General features: G+C 43.6%; 1 protein-coding gene across 3 annotated transcripts in view; it reads left to right on the top strand.

Annotated features, from left to right (window-relative positions):
• LOC120798113 (receptor-type tyrosine-protein phosphatase beta-like) overlaps positions 1–25,263 on the top strand; it is a 43,101-nt gene extending 17,838 nt beyond the window's left edge. For 2 of the 3 annotated variants that reach the window (XM_040142164.1, XM_040142155.1), the window contains 30 exons: positions 2,378–2,644; positions 2,929–2,987; positions 3,740–3,944; positions 4,040–4,137; positions 5,314–5,479; positions 5,625–5,755; positions 6,570–6,714; positions 6,817–7,086; positions 7,311–7,465; positions 7,685–7,835; positions 8,294–8,394; positions 9,395–9,560; positions 9,692–9,973; positions 12,573–12,851; positions 14,288–14,437; positions 14,959–15,098; positions 15,473–15,609; positions 15,743–15,849; positions 16,195–16,300; positions 16,962–17,042; positions 18,034–18,051; positions 18,156–18,237; positions 18,442–18,532; positions 21,128–21,204; positions 21,301–21,435; positions 21,720–21,842; positions 21,936–22,099; positions 22,390–22,525; positions 23,113–23,233; positions 23,359–25,263. In XM_040142164.1, coding sequence (XP_039998098.1) covers positions 2,378–2,644; positions 2,929–2,987; positions 3,740–3,944; positions 4,040–4,137; positions 5,314–5,479; positions 5,625–5,755; positions 6,570–6,714; positions 6,817–7,086; positions 7,311–7,465; positions 7,685–7,835; positions 8,294–8,394; positions 9,395–9,560; positions 9,692–9,973; positions 12,573–12,851; positions 14,288–14,437; positions 14,959–15,098; positions 15,473–15,609; positions 15,743–15,849; positions 16,195–16,300; positions 16,962–17,042; positions 18,034–18,051; positions 18,156–18,237; positions 18,442–18,532; positions 21,128–21,204; positions 21,301–21,435; positions 21,720–21,842; positions 21,936–22,099; positions 22,390–22,525; positions 23,113–23,233; positions 23,359–23,381 — 4,166 coding nt within the window. In that variant the 3' untranslated portion in view covers positions 23,382–25,263. The remainder of the gene's footprint in view (positions 1–2,377; positions 2,645–2,928; positions 2,988–3,739; positions 3,945–4,039; positions 4,138–5,313; positions 5,480–5,624; positions 5,756–6,569; positions 6,715–6,816; positions 7,087–7,310; positions 7,466–7,684; positions 7,836–8,293; positions 8,395–9,394; positions 9,561–9,691; positions 9,974–12,572; positions 12,852–14,287; positions 14,438–14,958; positions 15,099–15,472; positions 15,610–15,742; positions 15,850–16,194; positions 16,301–16,961; positions 17,043–18,033; positions 18,052–18,155; positions 18,238–18,441; positions 18,533–21,127; positions 21,205–21,300; positions 21,436–21,719; positions 21,843–21,935; positions 22,100–22,389; positions 22,526–23,112; positions 23,234–23,358) is intronic. The other variant, XM_040142173.1, reaches the window with a different exon arrangement.
• The last annotated feature ends 477 nt before the right edge of the window (positions 25,264–25,740 follow it).

Below are 25,740 nucleotides of genomic sequence, written 5' to 3'. Positions count from 1 at the left end.
GTTTCTAAATTTCAAGTTACTTTCCTTCTCATTGGTGCGGTGATCGGCCAAATCCTGACTTGACGCGTTTCTATGGATTTGCCGAAAAAAGGGAAGCAGTTCGTTTCCCCAAAGGTCACAGCTCCAGTTGTCCCGACTCTACAGAATCCACCGTGGCATCAATTGAAAGATCAAAATCTTCCTCAACCACAGATTTTCACTGCTTGTTCACATGTACTATGGAAAAAAAAAAGGAAATATGGACCTGCATGTTTGTTTTCAGCAGCTACTAGAGCTGCTCTTATTGTTCAAGAAGCCGGATTAATGTGAAGAGTTCACAACACACACAAACACACACTCCTCCTGGCTGCATGAGACCGTTTGATTACCGGTCAGTCGAGCCCTTATTGTGTACGGACAATATCCCCCATGCGAGATTTGTGTCGTTTCCCCTCAAAGCACATTCAGCTGCTGTGGAACAGGAAACACTCAGTGACCCGCTCGGCCAAACAATCGACGGGCCGCCGACAGGAGAGAAGCGTTTGACGGTTTACAGTGCGTGTCAGCGGGTGAAGATGGCCCGATACCGACGGACCGTCTGCTTCACTGTTGAATACCGGAGCTCACAAGAGTCAATGGACGTGTTTGTCTCTGGAAGGTTTGACACTGTATCAGAGAAAGCGCTGCTACTAGTCTGATTCCCTATTTGTCATATTCAGAATTTAAGTGAGCCAGATTAATGTGCTGATCCGTATTTTCCAAACCGTACAAATTGTGTATTCAGAGGTATAAATCAGCTGGTAGATGGAAAAAGAAGCATTTGTGTGTTTCTGAACTGATCACAGTTGAATACATGGACCTGATTTCCTGCTGCTGCTTTCACACTAACAGCTATTTAACCGCACCAGAAAACACTGGTAACCGAGCAACCGACCGGGAAGTGAAACGACCTCCTGGTCTGAAAACCCACATGTCCTCAGATAGTGGCACATTTCAGTAGGAAGCCCCGTTTTGATCCGCTCCAGTTTAACCCGTTACAGCTCCTGCGCGTCGCCGTTAAAACAAACCCGGCACTTCCTCTGACCGTTTCAAATTAAAAGCCCTCCGGCATTCCGGCGGACAGAAACCCCTGCATTTCTTAACGGGGCTTTTATTGTTAAACCTTGTACGTCGTATGTTACTACAAACCACAGTTGGCCGGGACGTTAACGCGCGTACTCCCACAGCGACAGAAATAGGACAAGAATATGAAAATATTTATAGCATATACATTATACGACAGGCACCAGCAGTTCATCCACCCTTGTTATTTCCACCTTTATTCTCCCGGCCATTATCGCAGAGACCCGGCTTTTAATTGGCTACCGGTTTATATTTGAGGAAATAGAGCAATCAACTATTAAAATAATCCATTCATTAAAGGGAGTAAGCAAGGGGTTTATAGAGCTGAAGTTGTGCAGCTTTTAAATTGGTGATTTAGGCAAAAAAGCATCAAGACCTGATTTGACAACCGTCAGTTTTTTCCACGTAACCTATGCAAATGCATTTTCCCACTGTTATCGTGGATTTATATCAGAACAGTGTCAGAGCTACTGACATTTAAAGTGTGTGTGTCAGGATAAGTGTATAACTACGCGATAACATCGGAGTTTTTAGAACAATGGCTGAAATACCAGAAAGGAGGTTAGGAATGTTCCACACACACAAAGACGCCCTGCTCAAAGGCTTCCTGCACACACACACACACACACAAACACACACACACACACACACACACACACACACACACACACACACACACACACACACACACACGTGCGCAGACTGTCCTGAAAGTAACTGGGACATTCTGTGGGAACACAATAGGTGCTCTGAGCAGGAAGGGGTGTGTGTGTGTGTGTGTGTGTGTGTGTGTGTGTGTGTTCGCTTGCAGACTAATCAGCGCTCTGATCGACAAAAACAAAAACAAACCCCGCCCCCAGCATCCTCAGCTGGCCTTCCATTGGTCGATAGATGACATTAGAATACAGACTGCATCCCTCGCCATCAGCTCAGTGTGATGGTCGGTGTATGATGCCACCATTCAACCCGTGGCCACTTGCGGTATTGCAGCAAAATAAAAATCCCCTGCAGCCCATAAAAACACTTTCAACATAGATCACAATTATAGAGACGCTACTGACAGGACGCCTATTTATTTATTTTTATTATTTTTTTTATTAATGTATTGTTTATTTTATATTGTTTACCATTTATGTATCAATGTGTAATTTGTTTTGTAGTTTTATGTTTGTCTTTTATTGGAACTACTCACACTTCTTGTTTTTAAATTTATTGTTCAGTAAAGAAGGAAAAGAAAAAACCCCCATCATAACCAACCGTCATCTTTTTCTTTCAGCCCCAGCATCCGTCTCCGAGGTAACGGTTTCTAACGGCGGCAGGTCTGATGCTCTGCAGGTGTCGTGGCGTCCGGCGGTGGGCGTGGTGGACAGTTACCTGGTTCGTCTCCAGGACGGGAGCGGAACAGTCCACACGCTCGCCGTGTCGCGCTCCTCGCTGCCCGAGTGCTCCTTCAGCTCACTGGTCGCCGGGCGACTGTACTCTGTCGTCATAGTAACGAGGAGCGGCAGCCTGGAGAACGCCACCACGGTTCAAGAACGAACACGTAAGGAGGAACTACATTTACTCGTACGCTACATTTATGTTAATATGTATTTCCCTTGGTTTGTATTTACAGTTATGTTTGTACTTGTATGTATCTGTACTGTAACTTGCATTGGAGTATTTGATACAGTTACATTTCCCATTCTTCAAGTCACAGCCAAACAAAACAAAAACGTACATATCCTGTAAGTTTTAAATGATATCAAACATGCCTGAATGTTGTGTTGTTTTTAAAAAAACTCACTTGGCGTTTTGTTTTTTATTTTGTTGCTGCTTGTTTTGCAGAACCTGCCACTGTGCAAAACCCAACAGCTGTTCACTCTGCAAGGGATGACTTCCTCAAGGTGTGTTTGCCAGTACTGCACTAACTAACTTTTCAAATGTTTTTATTATACGTCTCGGCCTTAACTCTGTGCTTTTGAATAGTATTGTGGATGTTGAATTTGTAGCCAATTACTCCCACGTGAATATCTCTTGTGCCAGTCCTCCTGGTAAAATGATCCTCAGCACTGAACCACAGGAGTCTCCTGGATATTTCAACCGTACTATAAAAACAGCATTTCACAGCCATTTTGCGTGGTCAAATTGTGAGCAGCCTAACTAAAGTAGATTTGTCCTTCTCAGATTGTTTCTCTTTATCTGGAGACCAAAAGTATCAGTATTTCACAACAAAAGTCTGTAACTGAAATGTAATTTGTTCTTTATTCAACTTTTATTTCATTCTGTGACCCCTCAAGTTAAGATAGCAGAGTCTTCATGGGTGCGTCCCAGCATATAAGCTTTTTGATAATGCTTTGCTGTTGAAGAACCAGGGTTTGTAATTTCATACTCTATCACAACGAAAATGAAGACAACGTTTTTTGTTTTAAGCTTTGTTAGTTGTGGTGATTTCTGTTTGATTTATTTATTTTAGTCTTCGAGCTATAAAAACAAGACAAAAAAGAACAACAAAAGAAAGACGATATCAACAACAATAATCCATCAATCGACAGAGTGCATTTACACACACAGATAATTCATTTATGAAAATTTATTGGCTAAATATTAATAAATATAATTGATCAGTAGTGTTATTGCTCCTGTGTTGTGTGTTCAGGTGTACTGGCGTCCTGCAGCAGGACATCTGGACCATTACGTGGTTCTGATCCGTTACAACCACAGCGTCCTGCAGAACAAGAGCGTCTTGGCCGGACACAACGAGTGCGTCTTCTCATCTCTGACGCCGGGGAGACTCTACACCGTCACCGTGGAAACCTGGAGCGGAGGCTACGTCAGCAGCGTCTCCACCGACGGACGCACCTGTGAGTGGCAAACCGGGGAAACAGTACGTGTTTGATGTGTTTTGTGTTCGTGTTTTTATGGAGGACTTCCGAGTGAACATCTCGTTTTTCTTCAGTTCCAGCTGCTGTGGGAAATCTGTCGCTAGGCAACGCGGGAACAGGTGATCTGAATGTCACCTGGAGCCCCGCCACTGGAGACGTGGACCATTACGAGGTGTGTTTAAGTAGAGTCTGTATTTTCCTCACAGCTATCACTAGAGCAGTACTTAATATTTATACTGTATTTTTACGATATAATCAGAGTGAGACAAATATAATGCCTTTTGTATTTTTCTTTTATATTTATCTTCGCTTAGCTAACATCACGGCCGCGTACAGTATGTGACTAACTGAAATTAGTGACTTTAATCATCCCATAATCATTGATATGGTTTAAATCAGTATCACAATCTTAATAAAAATATTTTTGGCATCTCAATATATTTAGCAAATGTCTGCAAAAGCCCCTATAAAATCAGGGATCCTCAATACAATGAAATGTTTTGACCATTTTTAACTAAACAATTATTAATCGATTCAGTTTTTTAATCGTTATATCATCATGAAACGTTTCCCCTGACGGTCGATAAACAACTTTCCCACGCGGTGTAGAGTATTTATAGCAGCCCCATTTGTTTTGTTTTTGTTTTTTTGGCGAGATCTAGAGTCGCATTTCCTTACTTTCATCCCGGAGACATCCAGGGATGTCTCAACGTGAGGACGGCATCCGTTTAGTTTGTCTTTGTGTAAACAGGAAAAACAGGAGACTATTTAGTCCAGCAAGTCAGTCCTTTAGTACTTCATGTTTTTGCAGATGCCTAAAGAGCAGCTTAGCAGTAAATCCACTACTTTGAGTTAGTGAATTATATGTTAAACTACTCTATTATGTTATTAATTGATCGTAAAATACAGAGTTGGTTAAAAGAGCAGTTCTTCGGCTTTTTCCAGAGAAAATCCAGTAACTGTAGATCAGAAGAAAACCTTTGCTGTGGCTTTGTACTTGGTGGTGTAGAGTATATTCACTCTGAACAACTCCCACGGTGTCAAGTTGCTCTCTAAACAGATAATTTGCAACAATTAATAAATAAATAAATGTCCGTTTTGAGCTATTTCTAAAATGTACAGTTCACTCTGCAATAAATAAAATTTGCAAAAAATCAGGCTAAATCTCCCACATGTGATCTACGAAAGAAACATCAATATGTAACTGGCAGATAACTGGCAGTCAAATAATTTACTGATCACATTCCTGCTCTCCAGAGGATGAGCCCCAGGCTTTTCTGTTTTGGGGTGGAATGAGCCTTGTAGGGTTTCAATATGGCCCTTAAATGAACACACCACTTGTCTCCAGGTCACTCTGCTCTTCAACGACACCCGGGTTTTCCCTCCAGTCACGTTGGGCAGCAAAGTGGGGCATCTCCGGCTGACCTCTCTGACCCCTGGGCGTCTTTATAAGATCGTGGTGTCGACGTTCAGCGGACCAAACCAGAGACCCCAGTTCATTGAGGGACGGACAGGTAGAGAGATTCAGCAGCACCCTACAACTTCATTTTAAAACATCAACGCTACATTACTCCTCTCACTGCGCAAATTTCCCGCCAAGAGCCGGAGTCCAGTTTTGATGAATCCAGTCTCTCCTCTCCCCCGTGTTCTCCTCTCCAGTTCCCAGTCCAGTAGGGAACCTCCACATGGCTCCTCGACCTGGTCTGAAGGACTCTGTTGGTGGGCTCCTGGTCTCCTGGACACCCGGAGACGGAGACCTGGACATGTACATCGTCTCCCTGTCCACCACGGTCAGTCCAGCTGCACAAATCAGGTTCACTCGGGAAGAATGAAATAGAGTGAAACAAATAGACGATAGACAAGTTAATAGATGATGGATCAATGGATGAACATCCAGCTGTCGCTTCGCTTCATTTAACCAGGAAAGACATTAGAAATCTCAAGGTTGCAGAACATATAACGTAGAGTTAAAATGAATTATATAAAGTCTGAAGAGAATAATCAATTATCACAAACACATAAAATCAAAAGGGTGAATTCAGATCAATAAAACAACAGTATATTTAGATATATATATATATATATATATATATATAAATATATATATATATATATATATATATATATATATATATAAAAAAATATACCATAACAAGTATAAAAAGGACAGATACACAGGACATTAAAATTAATAAACACAATGGACGAACAAAGTCCAGATAACACTAATACTTCAACCAAATGATCAGTTAGAAATAGAAACGCTGACGGTCAGCTACAACTCTACAGTCCCACGATTCAGAGAGACTGAGAGGCCTGAGGCTTTAGGTCTGATCGAAGCTGGTTTCAGTCAGAAGGGAGCAGCACACATGGCGGCTCTTCTCCCGTGTATGCAGCTTAGAAACAGCGAGACGATTTTAGTTACTGGAACGTGACCAGGAGTTTCCAGCCCAATTTGGAAAAGGAGAGTTTCATAAACATGGAGGCAGGATGCCAAGATGGTGGCTCTGGGTTTTTTTTTTTTTTCAGCATTTAGAACCAATTTCAAATCACATAGTTTTTCTTGAACAGTTTGAAAAGCCTCTTACTGCTTCCTGTCCCCAGGGCGGTGTCGTCGAGACGCGTCCCGTCCCCAAACACGTCTCCTCCCTGGACTTTCTGGATCTGATCCCAGGCCATACCTATACCATCACCGTCCAATCACTGAGCGGGAAGCTGACCAACACCAACACGGCCACCGGCAGGACAGGTAAGACTGAATGATTGGTGAGATTAATATACCTTTATTATTTTGATTCATCCGGACTGCGTTGATACTGATTATCGGGAGTGTGTGTTGTCCCGCCTCCAGCTCCAGCCAGTGTCACGGCCCTGCAGGCGGACAATGACCACACCACCCACAGCCTCACCGTCACCTGGGAGAGGCCGGTGGGCGTTTACGACGGCTACAGTCTGCAGTTGGAGGACGAGGCCGGCGCCATCGTGGCCGATCGGTCGGTGTCCGCGGAGAGTCGAAGCGAGCGGCTGGAGGGTCTGACCTCGGGGAAACGTTATCGTGTGAGGGTGGCGACGCTGAGCGGTGGAGTGAGGTCTCTGGAGGCCACAGCGGAGGGACAAACCCGTGAGTCACTGCTTACTGTATATTCATTAGCAAACACCTTTGTCCAAAGCAACGTACCTTTTTTTCCTACTGCATGCACACCCGTCAGGATTCATGACATGACCAAATACCGGCTGGGAAAAGGGTGTAATACACCTTTTCTCAACTAGCGGTTGATCAAATCGGATTTTTCTTCCTTAAATAACAGTTGAACTGAGACGAACCTTTCTCCGTCCTCCATCCAGGTCCGGCTGCAGTCAGCAATCTGACGGTCACTTCGGCCAACACCTCCTCCCTCTCCTTCTCCTGGCGTCCTTCAGACGGCCGCGTCGAAATCTATGACCTGTCGCTCTACAGCGTCGCCGAGGCAACAGCCAGTCACAGACAGGAGCATCACCAGGTGAGCGGATATTTTTCGGCATCTCTGTGTTTTTGGTTGTAAAGTTTAAAGAGCGACCTTTCAAAGGAGGCCAAGGTTATGACGGTGATTTAAAAGGGTTGAGGGACGGTGACCTTTTTGTTTTGGGAACCTTATTTCCAGGCTGCCTGGTAACATTTTGACTACAGCCGTAGTTTGAAGCGGCGTAATGTTGTGTTGTGCGTTGTGTGCGTGCCCCAGGCCGTAGGTGAGCTGGTGGACCTGCAGAAAGTGGGTTCAGCCGCAGACACCTGTGTGTTCTCGGGCCTGAGAGCGGGAAGTTTGTACAGGCTGCAGGTGGTGAGCTGGAGCCGGGGCATGAACAGCGACTCCTCTGTGCTCGCCAGAACTGGTCAGTCGATACATTACCATCACATTATTAGTATTATTATTGACATAATTAGTACAGGTGGTTACATTAACTTTGGATCCCGTATTTTCTTATTTTCATGGTATTCATCATTTTTTCTTCTTCCTTTTCTTTGTCAACACCTTTATTTTCTCCTTCTTTTTTGTTTCTCTTCATCTTCCTCATTTGTCTTTCATCATTTTTCTCATCTCTTCCATGTTAACATGATTTTCTTTTCCTCTCTATTATTCTTTCATCACTTTGTCTGCTCTTCGATGCCCGTTACATTTGCTTTCTTTCTTGTCATCCCTCTGGCCTTTCTCTCCGTCACCTCCTCTCTTGTTGCCTTCACCTTCTGCATCTTCGTTACCATCTCGTGCATCATCTTCATCTTTTACCCCTTATTTTCCCTCCCCGTCACCATCATTGTCATCTTCTGTTCTTTCTTTTCTGTTCCGCAGTCCCGTCTCCGGTTTCGTCTCTTCAGGTCCAGAGTTCAGGACGGACGGACAGACTGACAGTCAGCTGGCAGCACGGAGAGGGAAGCTGGAGCAGCTATCAGGTAAACGGAGTCGTGTGCCAGACGGACGCCAGGGTTCCTACATGTTCTTCAAAAGCTGGGATTTTTTTTAACTTCCTAGTCATTGGAAAAAGTTGCTACTAGGAAACAACACAATGGGCTCCCACCTTATGATGGGGGCGTTACATGAACTAAGTTTTTTCCTGACGTCTCGCAGCAGCTGAAATTACACACAGATTTAGAGAAAGCGTAACGAAATCATATCGGTGGCTCACGGTTCTGATCTGCAACTTGAGCCACGACTTAATGCCGCGATGTTCAGGTGTTCTTTTACCTCGGTATGTATCGGGTATGGACAGAGTATTGAGTGTTACGCAGCTTTCAGGCCACAGAGCGCAGGGAACACTTAACATGACAGGTCGGTATCGAGTGGAAGAAAAACAATATGCTTCGTTCATCCTCCCAAAATATGAAGCTGTTGGCGACATAAAGCTGATAAATTATGAAATCAAGACGTTTTTAATGCGTGTTAATTGTATCATGACAGTAGCAGAAATTAAAAAAAAAAAATTAACCGGGAGAAAAGTATTTAAATCAAAATGCAAAACAATGATTATCAACACCTACAGGCAGTGAAAGTTATGTAGTAGGCGTAATATCCACAGGCTGACAGGCCAGATGTTTCCCTCAGGAGCTGGTGGAGACCAAAACCAGAGCTAAAAGAAGATTTGAATAGTGGACTTAGATCCATCAGGAGACTCAGACACCAGATCCAGATGAGGGATCATGTTGCTCTTTAGCTGTTGGATGTGGAAATAAACATGTTCATCATATTTAAAAAAAAGTCAGTTATTGCAGGTTTAGTTAAATGGATCTTTCTCTCTGATTAAATCACCCAAGACAAAACTTGTGATTTTTTTATTTTATTTTTTTCTGTAAATCTTTTTACTTTGAAAAACACACAAACAAAAAAACCCAGCGTTGGCGTTAGATCTTTTATATACTGTATAAATTTTCTCTTGTTGTTTCCGTGTGATTTCAGGTGGTACTGTACGACGTTTCTGGAGCCACTCTGGGGGCACCCACGCTGGGGGCGGAGCACAGGAGTCACATGTTCCCAGGGCTGATCCCTGGTAGGCTGTACCGTGCGGAGGTCATCACACACAGCGGGGAGCTGACCAATAACATCTCAGCTTTCGGACGCACCTGTGGGTCAAGCAAAAACACACAGGAACATAAATAAAGAGTTACTTTTGCTGTAACTATTGAAACTTAACACTAGTATTAATATTTAGAGATACATTTTAGAGATAAATATTTTTGTATTATCTCCTTCCAGCTCCAGAACCACCCACCCACCTGTCCGTCAAACAAGGACCAACCAATGAGACGATACAGCTGTTGTGGTCTGGTCCCGCCTCCGGGGACTACAACAACTTCAGCCTTGAGTGGACTCCCCCTGATCACCTGTCAATCACACAGACTCACCTGACCGGGTGCGTGGTGAGCGGGATGTTTCCGGGGCGACAGTATAACTTCACCGTGACGACCGTCAGCGGGGACGGGGCCGGAGGCGGGCCCACAGTCAGGAGCCACCCAATCCAGAGGAGCGTCAGGACAAGTAGGTGTTCCAGGGTTTTAAAGCCATAAAATTGTCTTGAATGTGAGTATATGACGTATTAATTTCAACTATTATCGGTTTTCTAAAAGGATGTGGTTCAATAGGGAAAACTAGGATCATTTCAAGCTGCTGAGTCAAATTACTAATATTTAAATTTGCATATGCATTTATTGTTTTTTAAGCCACAACAGTGTTTTGCCAACATTGACTTAGTCTACAATCTAAACGGCATCTTGGTAAACATGGATCAGACTTGAGCTATTTATTATATTTGGCATACAAAACATCACTATCTGATATTTCTAGCCGTACACCTGTGTACATGACGAAGTGGCACGAAATCTGGGCACGAAACGAGTTTTATCTAAATGTAGTGAAGTTAGACATTTTTTAAAGGGAGAACTCCACAGTGTGAAGAGTCTTTGGAAACAGGACTCACTTTACAGCGTTTGTACTCCGCACCAGAACAGGAAGGACGCGCACGAGCTTTGCACAGTGACATTTCAAGTCGCACCTGTCAGTCATAATTCGTGCTTTGTGGCTGTGAGTGTGGTGAAACACCGACATCGCTCTCTTTCGGTCGAAAGTCTCCGTTGAAGCTTCATAAAAAACCCAACTGCTCTGAGGGTTGAGTGTTTTTTAACTTTAGGCAAAGTGGTTATGAGACGTTGGATAAATCCGGACCCAAGGCTTCGTGCAGCACAGTCACATCCTCCTCACCAAACTGGGGAAACAATTTCTTTATGGAGCTGGTTCGGAGGAGCCACCAGACCAGCACACACCTTTATTGGAAATCTGCTGCTGATCGGACTGATCTGACACCGCATCACAACATCACTGCAGTTTTAAACCCACGTGGACAAACAACAGAGCCAACCCAGGTAGTCGCATCTTCAGTGGGGGGAAACAAGATGCAAGAGAGGGAACGGACGCACCCTTTACCAGCACTTTGTAAATCTGATCTAGAGATGTAGTTTTCTTTTTTAACCACGAGATGGCGCCATAACAGAGGGTCTGAATCTAAAACGAGAGCGCAGGGATCTGACTGTCTCTCTGGCTTTGAATCCATTTTTAATCACAATCTGTTCGTCGCTGAGGTTTTTGGCTGCAGGGACCAAAACTGATTGCCAAAAGGATCAAGCATTGCTATATCCAACAAACACACACACACACACACTCTTCTAAATATGTATACGCTGACCTAGTCCCTCGTTCCCTTTGGCTGAGCTCGGCCAAAGAGTTGAATCGGTATTTACTGACATACACAGAGGAGAGAGAGCTGCAGCCGCATCTTGATGAAGACACTCTAAGCTGTCGTGAAGCTGTGGGTTTGTAGCAGCAGATTTTGTGTGAAAACTACATAAATTAGTGTCCAGATCTTTTTTTGTGCCGGATCAAACAGGAAATTAAAAAAATAATTGAATGCTTTAATTTGAAGAAGACACTTGTACCATTAAATGTATGAGGATAAATAACTGCTTTATGAATCTCTCTGAAAATATAGGACATTGAATACACTTTAAAAAAATCAGTGAACAGTGAACTTACCACAATGACACTTATGAAACTCTTGTCCACAAGTGTAACAAGTTTCAGGTTGATGTATAAAAGTACTGAGGTTTTACAGAGCAGTGATGCAACCTGAAAACTGGGCCAACTTAACTTCAACAACCAAAGCCACGCAGAGCTGTTTGTTCAGTGTTTACTGCTGAGACGTCCAGACGATTGTTTTCATTAGTGATTAATCGTTTTGTCCACAAAATTTCCCAGAGCCAAAAATTGACTGTTTAAAACCCAGAAATATTCATTTGACAAGTTGACACCTGTGAATTCTGGCATTTTTGCTTAAAAAACAAAAAAAAAAAAGACTAAAACGAGTAATCGATTTTCAAAATCGCCCAAATCCAGATGTGCCAAACCTGTAGGGACTCACCCAAGAAGACTGGAGGCTGCTGCCAGGGGGCTTCAAAGTGCTGAATGCAGGGTCCAGATGCTTTTGTTTAAAGAATTAAAAATTAAAATCTCATTTAGAAGTTTGCAATGATTCCTAAAAACCTGTTCTCACTTTTTCATTGTGGACTATTGAGTGCAGTTTGATTCGGCAACAGTTAAGTGTGAAAACTGTGTGAAGTCAAAGTGACGGAGAGGCCATTTGTTTTCGTATAAAATAACCACAAATTTATCCTGAGATCAGTTTTTTTTTTTTTTATCTCCAGTCTGCTCCGAGCCAGAAAATGAAAAACGAGTTCTCCTTCACCTTCTTCTCTCTGTTCTCTCTCTGGCACATTTATCTTCAGTGAGAGAGACGTTTCTATCGTCTGATCAGCACAAATAAACGAGGACGTCACCTCTAACAAAAACAGACCCGTCACTTACCAGACGCTCTGTGTCTTCATTTGTTTGAATAGATGCTAAATGTGTTGACCTTTATGAAATAAGAAGAAAAACTCAGGCTGCGACTCAGCAAAACAAAATACGTCAATTAAAAAAAAAAAAAATAGAGAAAAGATTTATTGTCAGCGGAGCCGAAAAGAAAAACCTACGAACTGAACATTCATTGGACGAACTCTTCCTTCACTTCCTCCTCTGTCTCCTGCAGGTCCGTCTCCTCTGAAGTCCATCCACTGCTTCCCCCGCTCGTCCTCCTCCCTCTCCTGCTCCTGGTCGCCTCCGCTCTCCGACTTCGACTCCTACGAGGTCGAGTGTCGTCGCCACGACGACGGGGAGCTGACCTCGGCGCTGCGGCTGGCCGGGGGCGTCACTGCGGTAACGCTGGACCGCCTGGAGGCTTACAGGAAGTACTCGGTGACGGTCAGAGTGTCTTCGGTCGGACAGACGAGTCCACCGGCAACACAAACCACCGTCACCATGATAGACCGTGAGTTTATCTATGTACACACACACGCACAAAAACACACACACACGCGCTCCCCTCGGGTGCAGTAGTGGAGTCTGGTGTTTAAATAAGGCCTCTGTTTAAATGGGACCGGTCACCTGGGACACAGAGGGAACAGAGAACAGCGGGATTGGATTTATTCATGAAGTCATCTCTAAGATTGAGAGTAAGATCCTCTGTAAAGGCTCAAGAGCTGAGTTCACAGCTGAGTTATTCTAAAGTTTTATTATTGTCAACAAATCCAAAGTCAGACAGACTGACGTAACACAACACACACATTCGGTCTCTCTTAATCTCGCAGCGTCACTTGCTTCTTAATTTCCTCCCTGCCCTTTTTCAAAAAGTCACCGTGAGCCACAAGACGCCGTCTGAAAACTTTTCTTCCTCTTGCTCCACTCAGTTCACATCCATCTCTCCTACCCTCTCCTCCACCTTCCTCTCCTCCTGCCTGTGTTGCATTATAAATCATCCTGACACAACTGGACTGGAAACAGAAAAAAGACAAAAGACTCTGCAAAAACCCCAAGAATGTTTTTTTTATTTTTTTATCAGCGACAGTTCGCCTAAAAACAGCCGAGAGAGAGAGAGAGAGAGCGAATGAAGAAAGACAAAGGGATGAATACATAAATCGAGACAGAGCTGGATAGTGGTTGGAGGCTCAATTCTGCCGAGGAAAAAAATGCGTTGTTATTTTAATTCCATTTCTACCATGAGATGAAAAAGTAATCAAATGCGCATGCCAAGTTGAAATTATGACTTCTCATGATTTAAGAATGCAAAGGTTATAATGAGGAGTGAGACTGACTAAGTCAAAATTCAGTCACAAATCCCACGGTCTCATCATTTTGAAGTTATGATGGTAAGTAAATACTGGGACCGATTTGCATTTATGAGAAAGTATGTCAAAAAAGAAAATAAGGGTATTTTAGCCATAATTTAGGTTTACTGAGCAAAAGGTGTCAAAATTAGGACTTATTTTAACTAATGTCATAATTTATTCTGCCATCATTTCAAAATTTTTGACTAATTCGAAATTATCTTATTTTAAAATTGAGAAAAAAATTAGTCATAATGAATTAAATTTGATTTAATTTAAATTAAAAATCATTAGTTTTTTGTAATTTCTGAAATTTCTTTCTATGAGATGGTAAATCAGAATGGTAACTGACCATGAGTATTTTTATCATTCATTCCTTTTAAAGTATCGATTGATTTATTTTTCATTTTTCTTTTTGACTGTTTTGACAAAAATTGAATCAAGTGCTCGATATTACAGGTCAGTCAGGAAATAGGATAAATGAACGGTCCCACAAAGAGAAAGGAAGTCGACATCACTATCTGTTGTTCTACTGTTTATCGGTTTAACATTTAGCATTTATTTGACTGACGGTGTGTTCAACCGATCCGTCTCCTCCCAGGTCCTCCGGTCCCGCCCCCCAGCGTACGCGTCAGCGAGAGGTCGTCGAAGGTCACCTCGTCCTCCATCTTGTTCCGCTTCAACTGCTCCTGGTTCAGCGACGCCAACGGAGCCGTTCGATACTTCGCTGTGATCGTGGCCGAGTCTGACGGTACAAACCCGAACGCACACACATTTTTTTAAACTGCTCGTGTGGATTCAGCGACACCGGGAAGTTGCTTTGGCAGATTTCACCAAAAACCTTAAAAAGTGGCTTTTGAACTTTTTCAAACGTTAAAAAGTTTGTAATTTCCTCCTTCAGAGAGAATAACAGCTGTGATCAGCTTGATGGATTCAACGGTGACGTGAAAATAAAATCAAATGTTCACAGAGGCTTCTCAAACCACTCATGGAGCACAATCAGCCTCTCCACCATCCACATCCATATTAGAGCTGCAACAGAAAAATAATAATCGTTTTGGGTTATTTTTTTAAGTAAGAAAGTCAGAAATCCTGCGGTTTCACCTTCTCACATCTGTATTGACTGGTTTCCTTTGTCTTCTGTGGAAGTGAATGGAATATTTTGAGGGTTTTGGCTGTTCGGAGATTTGGTGATGGGCATTTTCCACCATTTTCCGACTTTTTTTTTTTATCTTTATTTTTTTTTAAATGGTTCCCGCTCTCTCCCGACAGCCACCGAGCCCCTGCAGCCGGAGCAGCGCCACCCTCTGCCCTCCTACCGCGACTACATCAGCAACTCCTCCGTCCGAGTCTATCAGACCGCGTACTTCCCCAGCCGCTGTCCGCAGGACACCGACACCTCTGCTGGACAGGTAACACGACAAATACCACGACAGCCAACACTCTGATGACACTTTTTCTAAAATGGTTAAAACAAATGAAGCTTTAAAACTCAGATTGTTGTTTTTTTTCTTTTTGTAGAAAGGAAATAATTAGTAGAGTTTTTGTCTGTTTATTGGACAAAACAAGACATTTGAAGATGTCAGTTTGGGAGAAGACTAATTGATTAATCAAGAAAATAATGGACGGATTAATCAATAATAATCGTGCAGCCCCAGATATAAATATATACATGAAACGAGAAGAGTAAAATATAAAGGCTGAGAAAAAAAACAATATGATTCTTTACTTTCTACGTGTTTGTATTTATTGTGTGAGTCAAACTGATCGATCAGTAATTGATCAGGTGGTGGAGGTGAACCTGGGGGCAGGAGGGGACCGACTGGGCGGGGCCTGTGACCATTACCACGACGACGACCTCTACCGGAGCGACAGCTACGGCGGCTTCTGCGACGGGCCGCTGAAAGCCAAAACATCCTACAGGTACCAACACACGGACAGACAAGTCGTGCTGAGTGCCCATGAGCAAGGCAGCTCAAGCCTCCAGGTATAATAACTGCAGGCCAACGACCGTGTGTGTGTGTGTGTGTGTGTGTGTGTGTGTGTGTGTGTTCAGGCTGAGTGTTCGAGCTTTCACCAGACTCTTTGATGAAAACCACAGCGAGTTTCCTCAGCCGCTCTTCACAGACACTTACCTGTCCACACCGCTACGGACACACGCAGGTGAGTACCCCCACACACACACACACACACACACACACACACACACACACACACACACACACCTGTGCAAATACAAACTCATGGGCACACACAGCTGGATAACGGCTGATCCAGCTGTCATCCAGTCCTCATCAGAAACTGACGTCGCCTCAGATGACGGGTCGGAGGAAAGGACGTCTCCTCTATTCCTCTGTCCTCACATTTTGTCTTAGTCCCTCCCACCTAAGACACGAGTATAAGATGCAAGTGAAGGAAACGAGGAGACATTGTACGGTAATGAAAATCACCCCGCGCCTCTACCCGTCTTCTGACGTGTGTGTGTGTGTGTGTGTTGTTCTCTGTCAGAGCCTCTAGGTGGCGTGGTGGAGGGTTTGAGTGCCGGGATGTTTCTGATCGGTATGATGGTGGCCGTCGTCTCTCTGCTGGCTTACAGGCAGCGGCTGCGCAAAGTGTGAGTACACGAAAACACCTTCCCTGGCCCGTGACCAAACCGAAAGAGTGGGACTGTAAACCACAAGTCCGCTTTAAGTCCAGTTAGTAATTGAATCGATCAAAAACAGATCAACGGACAATGCAGAGCAGTGTAACTGTCAGAAAATGTACTGAGGTTTGCTGAGCGCCCGTGAGGGCCACACAAATCACAGTCCGAGGAAGAGCTAAGTGTCAGCGGTCGACTGCGCTCGCTGCGGCGTCGTGTTTTGACAGACGCTGCAGCGTAAAGCTGAAGAGCGGGACGGCAGAGGGCCCCGGCGGAGCTGCGGTGCGCCAATTAAAGAGGCTTCCAACATAATGGGCGCGACAGCGATGAACTGCAGAGGCCGCACCTGATCCAATGCGTGTTCTCCAGTGAAGCCTGTGTGCTCTGTTTAAGACCGTGGATTGTGTCTGGCCAATGACCAGAGAGAGAGAGACGGGAGAGGAGGCTCCACGGCTTCAAATGAAGTCGTGGTTTTTGTGGTGTTTCATTTATAATTTAAGTAACTTGGCGTTTACTTAATCTGTTCTTTAAAGTGGTGAACGTGGGAAACGTGAAGCAAAGTAACGGGGTAAATATCGCGCTCCGGTGCTCTATGCAGATATTTCCTGATGCGCAGCTCTGTGCGTGTGTGCAGGGCGGTGCAGGAGAACCCGGTGGTGAGGATGAGCATTTGGAAAGAGGTCCCAGTCTCAGGAATATATATGGGCGTCAGGAGGTAAGCGTGCGCTCGATCTGCAGTTGTTTTCCTTCAGCGCGTGAGAGATGAGTCTCCAATACCTCCCACGCCAGGGTTCCAATAAAGTCTCGGATTACTGCATCACTCACCCACCACATCTGTTAATTACGCTGTGTGTGTGTGTGTGTGTGTGTGTACGTACACACTGCAGATATTTGTACATGCACCACAGCTCAACAACCGTCACTGTGAGGGTGGAATCGAAGCTTCTCCGTGCTTCATAAATGGCTGTAACGGGTCACAGTTGTTGTTACGATGGGATCCACAGTTAGAGGCCTTCGCCTCCGCTACACATTCATAAAATAAGCTCCTCAGGGATTCGCCAGGGGAGCTTATTTTATGAATGTGGACGTCAGAGGACAGTTGCCTGAGACTAGAGAAGAAGACATGGTGAAATCTAATTTTAAGCAAGTAATTATGCTTTATCACACTACAATAGAATAAGTCAATTTCCCCATGAATGGTCCCACTAATACGTCTCAACTGTTGCGCTTTTACAGCCATTTAAATATAAATTTGAACTTGAATCAGGCGCCCCCCCCACCCCTCCCGGCCTAAGTTGCTTTGGGTGCTTTGTACTTCTCTCTGCCACCTTTATTAACGCAGTACATGAATAAAACCTTTGAGATCGTTAGATTTTACAGAGTAGTGACTGGTGGTAATCAGGTAATGAACAGTGATTACTGAGTTATTCTAACCCCTTTCCCCCCGTGTTATATTTGACTGCCAGTGTTTTTGTTTTTTTAATTACAACCTGTTAGAAACATTAATGACCTCATTAATATCAATCATTGCACATGTCTATATAAACTGTGGACTGTGACAACTGGCTCTGAGTAATAGTTAACACCACTTGCGTATAAAGTCTTGGCTTTTTGAAAAACCGCGAACCGTTCTACCTACTGACAGTAATGATGATACGATGACTTCCCAAATACTCACTAGTTGTCTCTCTCTCTTCCTGTTGCAGTAATCGTCGGGTCACCAGGTGAGTTTCCTCGGTAATAATACCAATAACGATGATGATGATGATGATGATGACAACCTTTGAATGTGGCCGTTTTCATGACTAATATCCGTCCGTCCTTCCAGTCCGATCAAAGCCTGTCACTTCGAGTCCCATCTGACCAAGCTGCAGGCCGACTCCAACTACCTGCTGTCTGAGGAGTTTGAGGTAGGAGAGACGGTTTCAGATTATTTTTCACACCAGTAGAGAACCGGGAGACCACGACCGTGGGGCGTTAGGGGGCCCGGTCACACCAGCATTTGTAACAGCCAACTTCTTTTCTCGTGGAGACTAAACTAAATCTGTGCTCTGCATCAGCAGCTTCATACAGAAATCTGATGCCACATTTTTTTTTTTTGTGTGTTTGTACAGGATCTGAAGGACGTGGGCCGCAACCAGACCATGGATATCGCCCGGGTGCCAGAAAACCGAGGAAAGAACCGCTACAACAACATCCTGCCATGTAAGTACTGATGCGTGTGTGAGTGTGTGTGTGTGTGTGTGTGTGGTAGATGAAATGGCTTTAATTTTCTCTGCTGCAGCAACGAGTAAGACACAGGACAGAAAAAAATCACGAGCTAATGTAAAATGTATTTAGATAAAAGTAAGTCAGAAAACCGCCTGCTGACGAGTCCCTGAGTGAGAAATGAAATCATCATGATGATGACCTCGTTAAGAGCTTTAATTAATGAGATCGCACCTGTTCCCATGGCGACAGCGATATACCAGTCGGAGGGTCGAGGCGATAAAAACACATTATAAACTACACAACTAAATATTCATGTGTAATTGAATCTTTCCCCCCAAATCATATGCAGAGTAAATCTGTATATATTGAGCTGCAGCTAAAGATTTTTCCTATTATTGATTAATCTGACGTTTATTTTCTTGATAAAATCAAAGAAATGTCAAAAATATATTCAGAAATGCATCAGATCATCACATTGGAGAAGCTGGAGCCGGCAGATGTTTAGTATTTTTGCTCAGAACAATTAATTATTAAACAGCTTCAGATAAAGTAGTGGAACTGAGCTACTCCGGCAGAACCGTGAATGCAGGGCTTTTACTTTTAACGGAGTATCTTTCACGGTGAGGTATTGCTGCTTTTACTAAAGTGAAATATATCACTACTGCTTCCACCGCTGGGGAGGGCCTCCCATCCATTAGAGCCACGCTGACACATCGGCCGATTTTATCGACAGAACGAAGCTAATTGCAGATATATAATTACAACCACCGATAAGTAACAGGAAATTAAAGTAATGGAAAGTGCCGCAACTCCATCGCGGCTCGGCTGAGCGCTGCAGAGCGGATGCTATACAGGTAGTTTGTGTCCAAAGCCTAAGGCTGAGACACGGTGTCTGCTCAAAATTAACACCGGCCCCCCGAGCTGATGACTGACCGTCACCTTTCAAAACAGCTGGATTGAGTCAATCTAAGGGATCCTTGTTAAAATGGCTTGTTACGGGGCATTTTTAAGCCCCCAGAAATCCCGCATCCGTCGGGCTCTACTACCTACGATCACCATTTTCTGAGGGAAACACTGCAGCTGATGGGTTTTCCGTACATTCTGTTTGGTTGGTTACTCCAGAAACACTCAAAATAACACGCGTGATGCAGGCTCTCTCAAACCCGGCTCGACTGAAACGTCTGCTGGCCACACGCGTTTCTCCCTATTTCAGCCTGACGTGTTCAAGTATTTAAAGCAAAATGTTCTGTCTGAACGATGCTAAAAGAAGTTGGAAATGAGCAACAAATTAATGACGTTAATCGAAATATTTCGTGCTCTAGTTTGCTGTTTCAGTTTACTGATGGTTTTAGTTACACACACACACAGTAAAACGAATCATTGTTTCTCCCTCGGGTTCACAGCTGAACCTCGCCGCATTAAAAAAACCCCCCAAAAAACATTAAACATCAACTGATTCTCTCACTTCCAAAAGTAAAAGTGTCAGAAAAGCTGTTAAATCCGTTTGGAAAAACACAAAAAAAGCTTTTGTTGTTTTGTGTCGGTATTTTTTAATTTTGCTGCAGTGGACGAACTGGAAGAGTTTCAGTTGCAACCTTTTTTTCCTGTGAAAGTGAAAAGACGCTTTACCAGAGTTTCACTTTGATGTAAAGTGGTCTGAACTGTGAGGAAGCTGCGCCGATGCTCTAACCAATGAAAGTTCACTGTACAGCTGAAACGATTGGTTAACGAATCGTTTAGGTCATGATGCAAAAATGCCGAACAGAAGTGTGAGGATCTGCTGTTTCTCTCTTACGTCGCTGTCAACTGAATGTCACACAAACGTCTAAAACCCCAAGACAAAAAGTGCAAACTGAAGACGGGAGCTTGGGCTGATGGAATATCTTTCTAAAGTTTTGACATTTTCTGATCTAAACCGTTGACTCTAAAACAAATGTACGGCACTATAGAGGAAGAAGATGATGCTAGTAAACATGGATGTAAACAATGCAGGATTTAACAAAAAGAGGGAAAGCAAGTCAACGCTTGTTAGACCTCGAGGATTCACACAGTTTGTTTACGCATGCTGCGTCTTTATAAACCGTCAAACGAAAACTTGTCACTCAATATCGACGTGAGGCGAATTACATGCGGACACTGTTCCCTCCATCAGACCAGTGATGGGACGTTTTTCTTCATTTGGAAGATTCACTTCACATCGTTACCTACCGTGCACCCCCACCTTGAAAAGAAGAAGCCCCCGCAAACGAATCAACGTTAAAGCCAAACAAACTCAGACTAGACCCACACTAGAGCTGTCTCACGCTCTGTCCACTAGGCCTGTAACTACCAACTGTTGGTTGACATGTCGGCGTGTCCGTGAGGTGATACTGGGTCACCCCCCCCCCCAACGGCCAAAAGGTCGACAGACGCAGCTTTAAAAACAAATCCAGCCTTGACATTAATTTGATATAAATGAACTCTATACGCAAAACAGTTGTAGATTTCCAAGGAAAGTAATTTGACTAACTTTTAACTTCAAACACCAAGAGATGCTGTCGTGATAGAATAAGCTGGATAATTTGGTTTTGGTTTTTTTTGTTTTTTTAGATGATTCTACCAGAGTGAAGCTGTCGTACCTGGAGGACGACCCCTGCTCCGACTACATCAACGCCAGCTACATACCTGTACGTACCCGCGTTTTGCCCCCGTCGAGGACACGCGCACTCGGACGTACCGTGCTAAATTCCCCCTCTGCTCCGTGTGTGTGTGTGTGTGTGCAGGGCAATAACTACCGCAGGGAGTACATCGCCACGCAGGGCCCGCTGCCCGGCACCAAGGATGATTTCTGGCGGATGGTGTGGGAGCACGGCGTCTACAACGTGGTCATGGTGACGCAGGGTGTGGAGAAAGGACGGGTGAGTCATTGGTAGTCTCATTTTTCTTGCCTCGTTGGTGGAGGGGCCTGAAGAGAAGGTAATAACCCGTCTGGAGTCGGGTGAAATCTCTCAGCAGGCTGAGGTCCAGGTTTACTGGAAAGTCGCTGTGGTGTTCATGGTCTCCAGAGCGTGAGCCCTAAGGATTCGATAGAAACTTGTACTTTGAGAAAAATGGAGAGACGAATGGATATCAAGGAAACCTGTGGAAAAAAATAAAAAGTAATCCTGAAAAGTTTTTAAATATAAAAACTGTGTGTTGACAGGTGAAGTGTGACCAGTACTGGCCTACAGACAGAGAGCCTCTGTACTATGGGGACCTGGTCATTCAGATGCTGTCGGAGTCCGTCCTGCCGGAGTGGACCATCCGAGAGTTCAAGATCATCTCGGTACCTAGTCTACCTCCCAGTCTCGCTTGTTAATCAGTACCTTTAATTCACCTAGAAGAATTCCTAATCAATACACCGTCCGTGTCCTGCCAGGAGAGCAGCTGCAGCTACCCCCGGATGCTGCGTCACTTCCACTACACCGTGTGGCCCGATCATGGAGTCCCGGAGAGCACCCAGTCCCTGATCCAGTTCGTGAGGACGGTCCGGGACTACATGGACCGATCGCCGAGTACTGGAGCCACCGTCGTACACTGCAGGTGGGTCACAGCGTGGGTGGACCTCAGGGCCGTTAAGCACGCTGAGGTTTAAAAAGAATTTGGATCGATTGGTTCCTCAGGAATTGGCGAGGCACCGATTTGATTGATTGGCTCGGGCTTTCCAACTAGAGCGAGCCTCAGCGGAGCGCACACGTCCTACCTGGACCGAATACAGAATAAACACAAGCTACAGCCTCAGAAACGACCACAGGGTTGAACTCTCGCTGTCACACTGTCAGCGACGATTCTTAGAAGTGACTCTGTGTGTGTGTGTGTGTGTGTGTGTTCAGTGCTGGTGTCGGGCGCACAGGGACGTTCATCGCCTTGGATCGGGTTCTGCAGCAGTTGGACTCTAAAGGAACCGTCGACCTGTACGGCTGCGTGTTCGACCTCCGCCTGCACCGCCAGCACATGGTCCAGACCGAGGTGCAAATAGAGCGAGAGTTTAGACAACAGCATATATACTGGGTTAAACCGGGGCAGACTGCCCCGACCTAGATCCACTTCTCACTGCACGACACTAGAACTGGACTGAACCAGACAGGAAGTGCTGACTTTTACTAACATTCGTCTAAGACGCTACTTTCTCTACTTTTTTCCAGACATAATGATTATTAACATTTTTGGGAGAAAAAACCCAGCAAATGTTTTACTTTGGGCCAAACAACAGTTAAGATTCAACCGAAGCAGATTTAAAGCACAAGGGAATTTTGGACAAAACTATATACATTAGTGGACCAAACATTGGCTCTCTTTTTATTCAAAGTTCAAATATTTGTTTAAACGTAAGCCAATATTCAACCCAACTAGAGTCAAACCACCAATAAGTATAGGACCAGACTAGAGCTAAAACAGTTAATATTGGACCAAACAAGACCGTGTTGAATGTGAAACGACACCTTTTTTGGGGGAGTCAGATAAAAATGATGATAAACTTTGTCTGATATTTGAAGCTATTTGGTTACACACTGTTAATTTCCTTGTGTGTGTGTTTGTGTGTGTGCGTGCTGCAGTGCCAGTATGCCTTCCTGCACCAGTGTGTACGGGACGTCCTGAGAGCCAGGAAGCATCGCAGCGAACAGGAGAATCCTCTCTACCCCATCTATGAAAACTTCAACCCCGAGTACTGCCGCGGTAAGACGCCTTCACAAACTCCCCCCGAACCATCAGAGCTACGCTCGCCTCGGCCGGGACAAGACACATTCAAGTCCGCTCGCTTGACGCAGCCAGTTCTCACCTGTCTCTTTGTCTCTCTTCAGATTTCATGTACACCGGACGCTAAACGGACCACCACATCCGCCCGATGAAGAGAGGGGAAACCTTTCTGCGTTTTCTCGCTCTGACGTTACCTTCACACCGGACAAAACAGGGAACAATCTGTAATGTAAAGAGTAAGCAAGTGAAGAAAACACAAAATGATACGTGATGCTCGTCAATTTTTACTGTGTATCACTGCTTTCACATCAACTTCTTGACCTCTGGAAGTCTGCTGGCACCAGAACTACAGCAAATCGATTGGATCTTAAATGTTTGCTAGGGTTACAGAGAAGCTTGTTGATTAGCCACATTCTAGTCGTATTTTTGCCTAAAAACCTGCCAGAACCATGTGGAATATTGTGGTTAACGAGTTTTCTGAAGCGTCGTAGGTGGAGATGGGGTTCGAAAGTATTTTATTAATCTGAATCCTTTTGAGGAGTTTCCTTGGTGGGGCATTAAGACGGCTGTACTGTTTTTAGTGCTGCAGCTGCAGAAGTAAAAACAACACAGTGAAAAAAGCAGGTTGCGTCGCCTTCTCACGTCAGCAAAAGTAACGCAAGGTTTTACCGTAACACATTTTTAAACAAAGGACTGGTTGTTCCCCCTAATTGGAACGTTGAATCCGGGTCCGCCGCGTTTGTTGTCAACAGCGTCGCCAGTCTTTGCTTTTCTCTGCCGGTGTCGGAGAGAGAGAGAGAGAGAGAGAGACGGGCAGAACGAGACTGAGAGATTCGGTAAGGAAACCGGTCGGCCGCTGAGCTCAACAAATCCGGGTGTTTTACCACCTCGGAACCAGATCCGACATAGGAACCCATCCCCAGTCGAAAAGGAAACTCGGGTCGATCTCAGGTCGTTGGTGTTAAAGGTGATTTATTAAAAAGGTGACGGCTCACTAGCTGTCCTCGATATAGACTCATCACAGGGAAGGAAAGAGCCATCTATTTTTTATACCCTCTATTATTACTGTATGTTGTCACTCACTGCTCCATATAAGCTGTTTATTTAAAAGGTTACACACATTGCTGTATGTAAATATTGATGTAATACTCTTTTTTTTTTTTTTTTCATACGACAATGAATATATACTTTGTGTTGACAATTTTAATGCTGGGTAGTATTTAGATATTTCCATCGTTTCAGTAGCTGCAAGCAATTATAACCTGCTGTATTCAGACTTACTGCTTTTCAATACTTTGACTACGGTGGCCTACGTTTAAACCTTTTTTTTTGGGTCTAAAGTTAACGAGTAATATGAAAGCAGAAGTCTGAATACAAAAAGAATTGCCCCTTTTTTCCCTGTTTTTAAAACGCATTACTAATTGACTGGAGTTCAGTTGTAAACTTACTTTTTTGGACAAAAATATTTGCTAAGTTGTTAAAAATCTGAGAAATGTGACTTTTTTTTTTGTTTTTGTTTGATTTTTCTTTTGAAATTCGAGCAGTATTAAATATTTGAAAATCCCTCCTGGTGTTTTGACTTGACTGCTGGAGGCTTTTAAATGATTTCTGCTCACACAGGATGTGTTTTTATTGATTTATTTTTTATTTTTTTGTAAAGGACATAATGATAATTGGTTTTGAATTTCTGGAAAATAATACAGGGCTGGGCTATAATTCAATTATTTTCTTTCAGCAGAAACTATTATTATTTACTAGTATTTAGTAGTCTAACAATTAGCCATTAAAGATTTTGATTACACATTTTTTCTGATGCAATACTTAATACCACATGGATTATTTTATGTATGATTTTGCATACATCTGTTATATAATGATATCGATTTAGGCCATATCACCCAGCCCTGAGAGAATGTATGAAGCGGTTTTTAGAACTTGCTCTTCCACTGCTGTCAGATCACTGTAACCTGGATTATAAAGTGCTAATTAAAAGTAGCTGCCAAACTGTTTTTGTGTGTTTTTTTTCTTTTGTTTGAATGGAGCATCCTCCAAAACAGAATGAAACAAGAATTTTGAGCCCGGCTTCATCCAATGTTCAGATTTCCGTTCTGGAAATATTCGCAAATTAGCTCATATTTAAACATAATGTACAAAAAAAAAAAAAAAAATTGTCCTAATGAGTCAATTAAATGGAGAAGTTTTAATGACATCTATTAGTCACATTTTTTACTTTGACCTAACTCAAATCTCATGGACATGATAGAACCTTTTTTTTTAATTCTCATCAGGTTTTTATAGCTTTTACATAACTTAAACCCAAACATAACAAAATCCTCACCAACTTTTATATATATAATTTTTTACCTACCTTTTTAAAAGTTTATTGGTTATATTTATAACTTCTACATTACCTTTTTTTTAAAAGTTCTCATTAACATTTTATATTTGTAACTTTAGCATTACCTTTTTAAAAATCTCAAAATTTT

Source organism: Xiphias gladius, chromosome 2 (genome assembly GCF_016859285.1).
Source record: "Xiphias gladius isolate SHS-SW01 ecotype Sanya breed wild chromosome 2, ASM1685928v1, whole genome shotgun sequence".
Taxonomy (NCBI): Eukaryota; Metazoa; Chordata; class Actinopteri; order Istiophoriformes; family Xiphiidae; genus Xiphias; species Xiphias gladius.
This window is presented reverse-complemented; position numbering and strand designations above follow the sequence as displayed.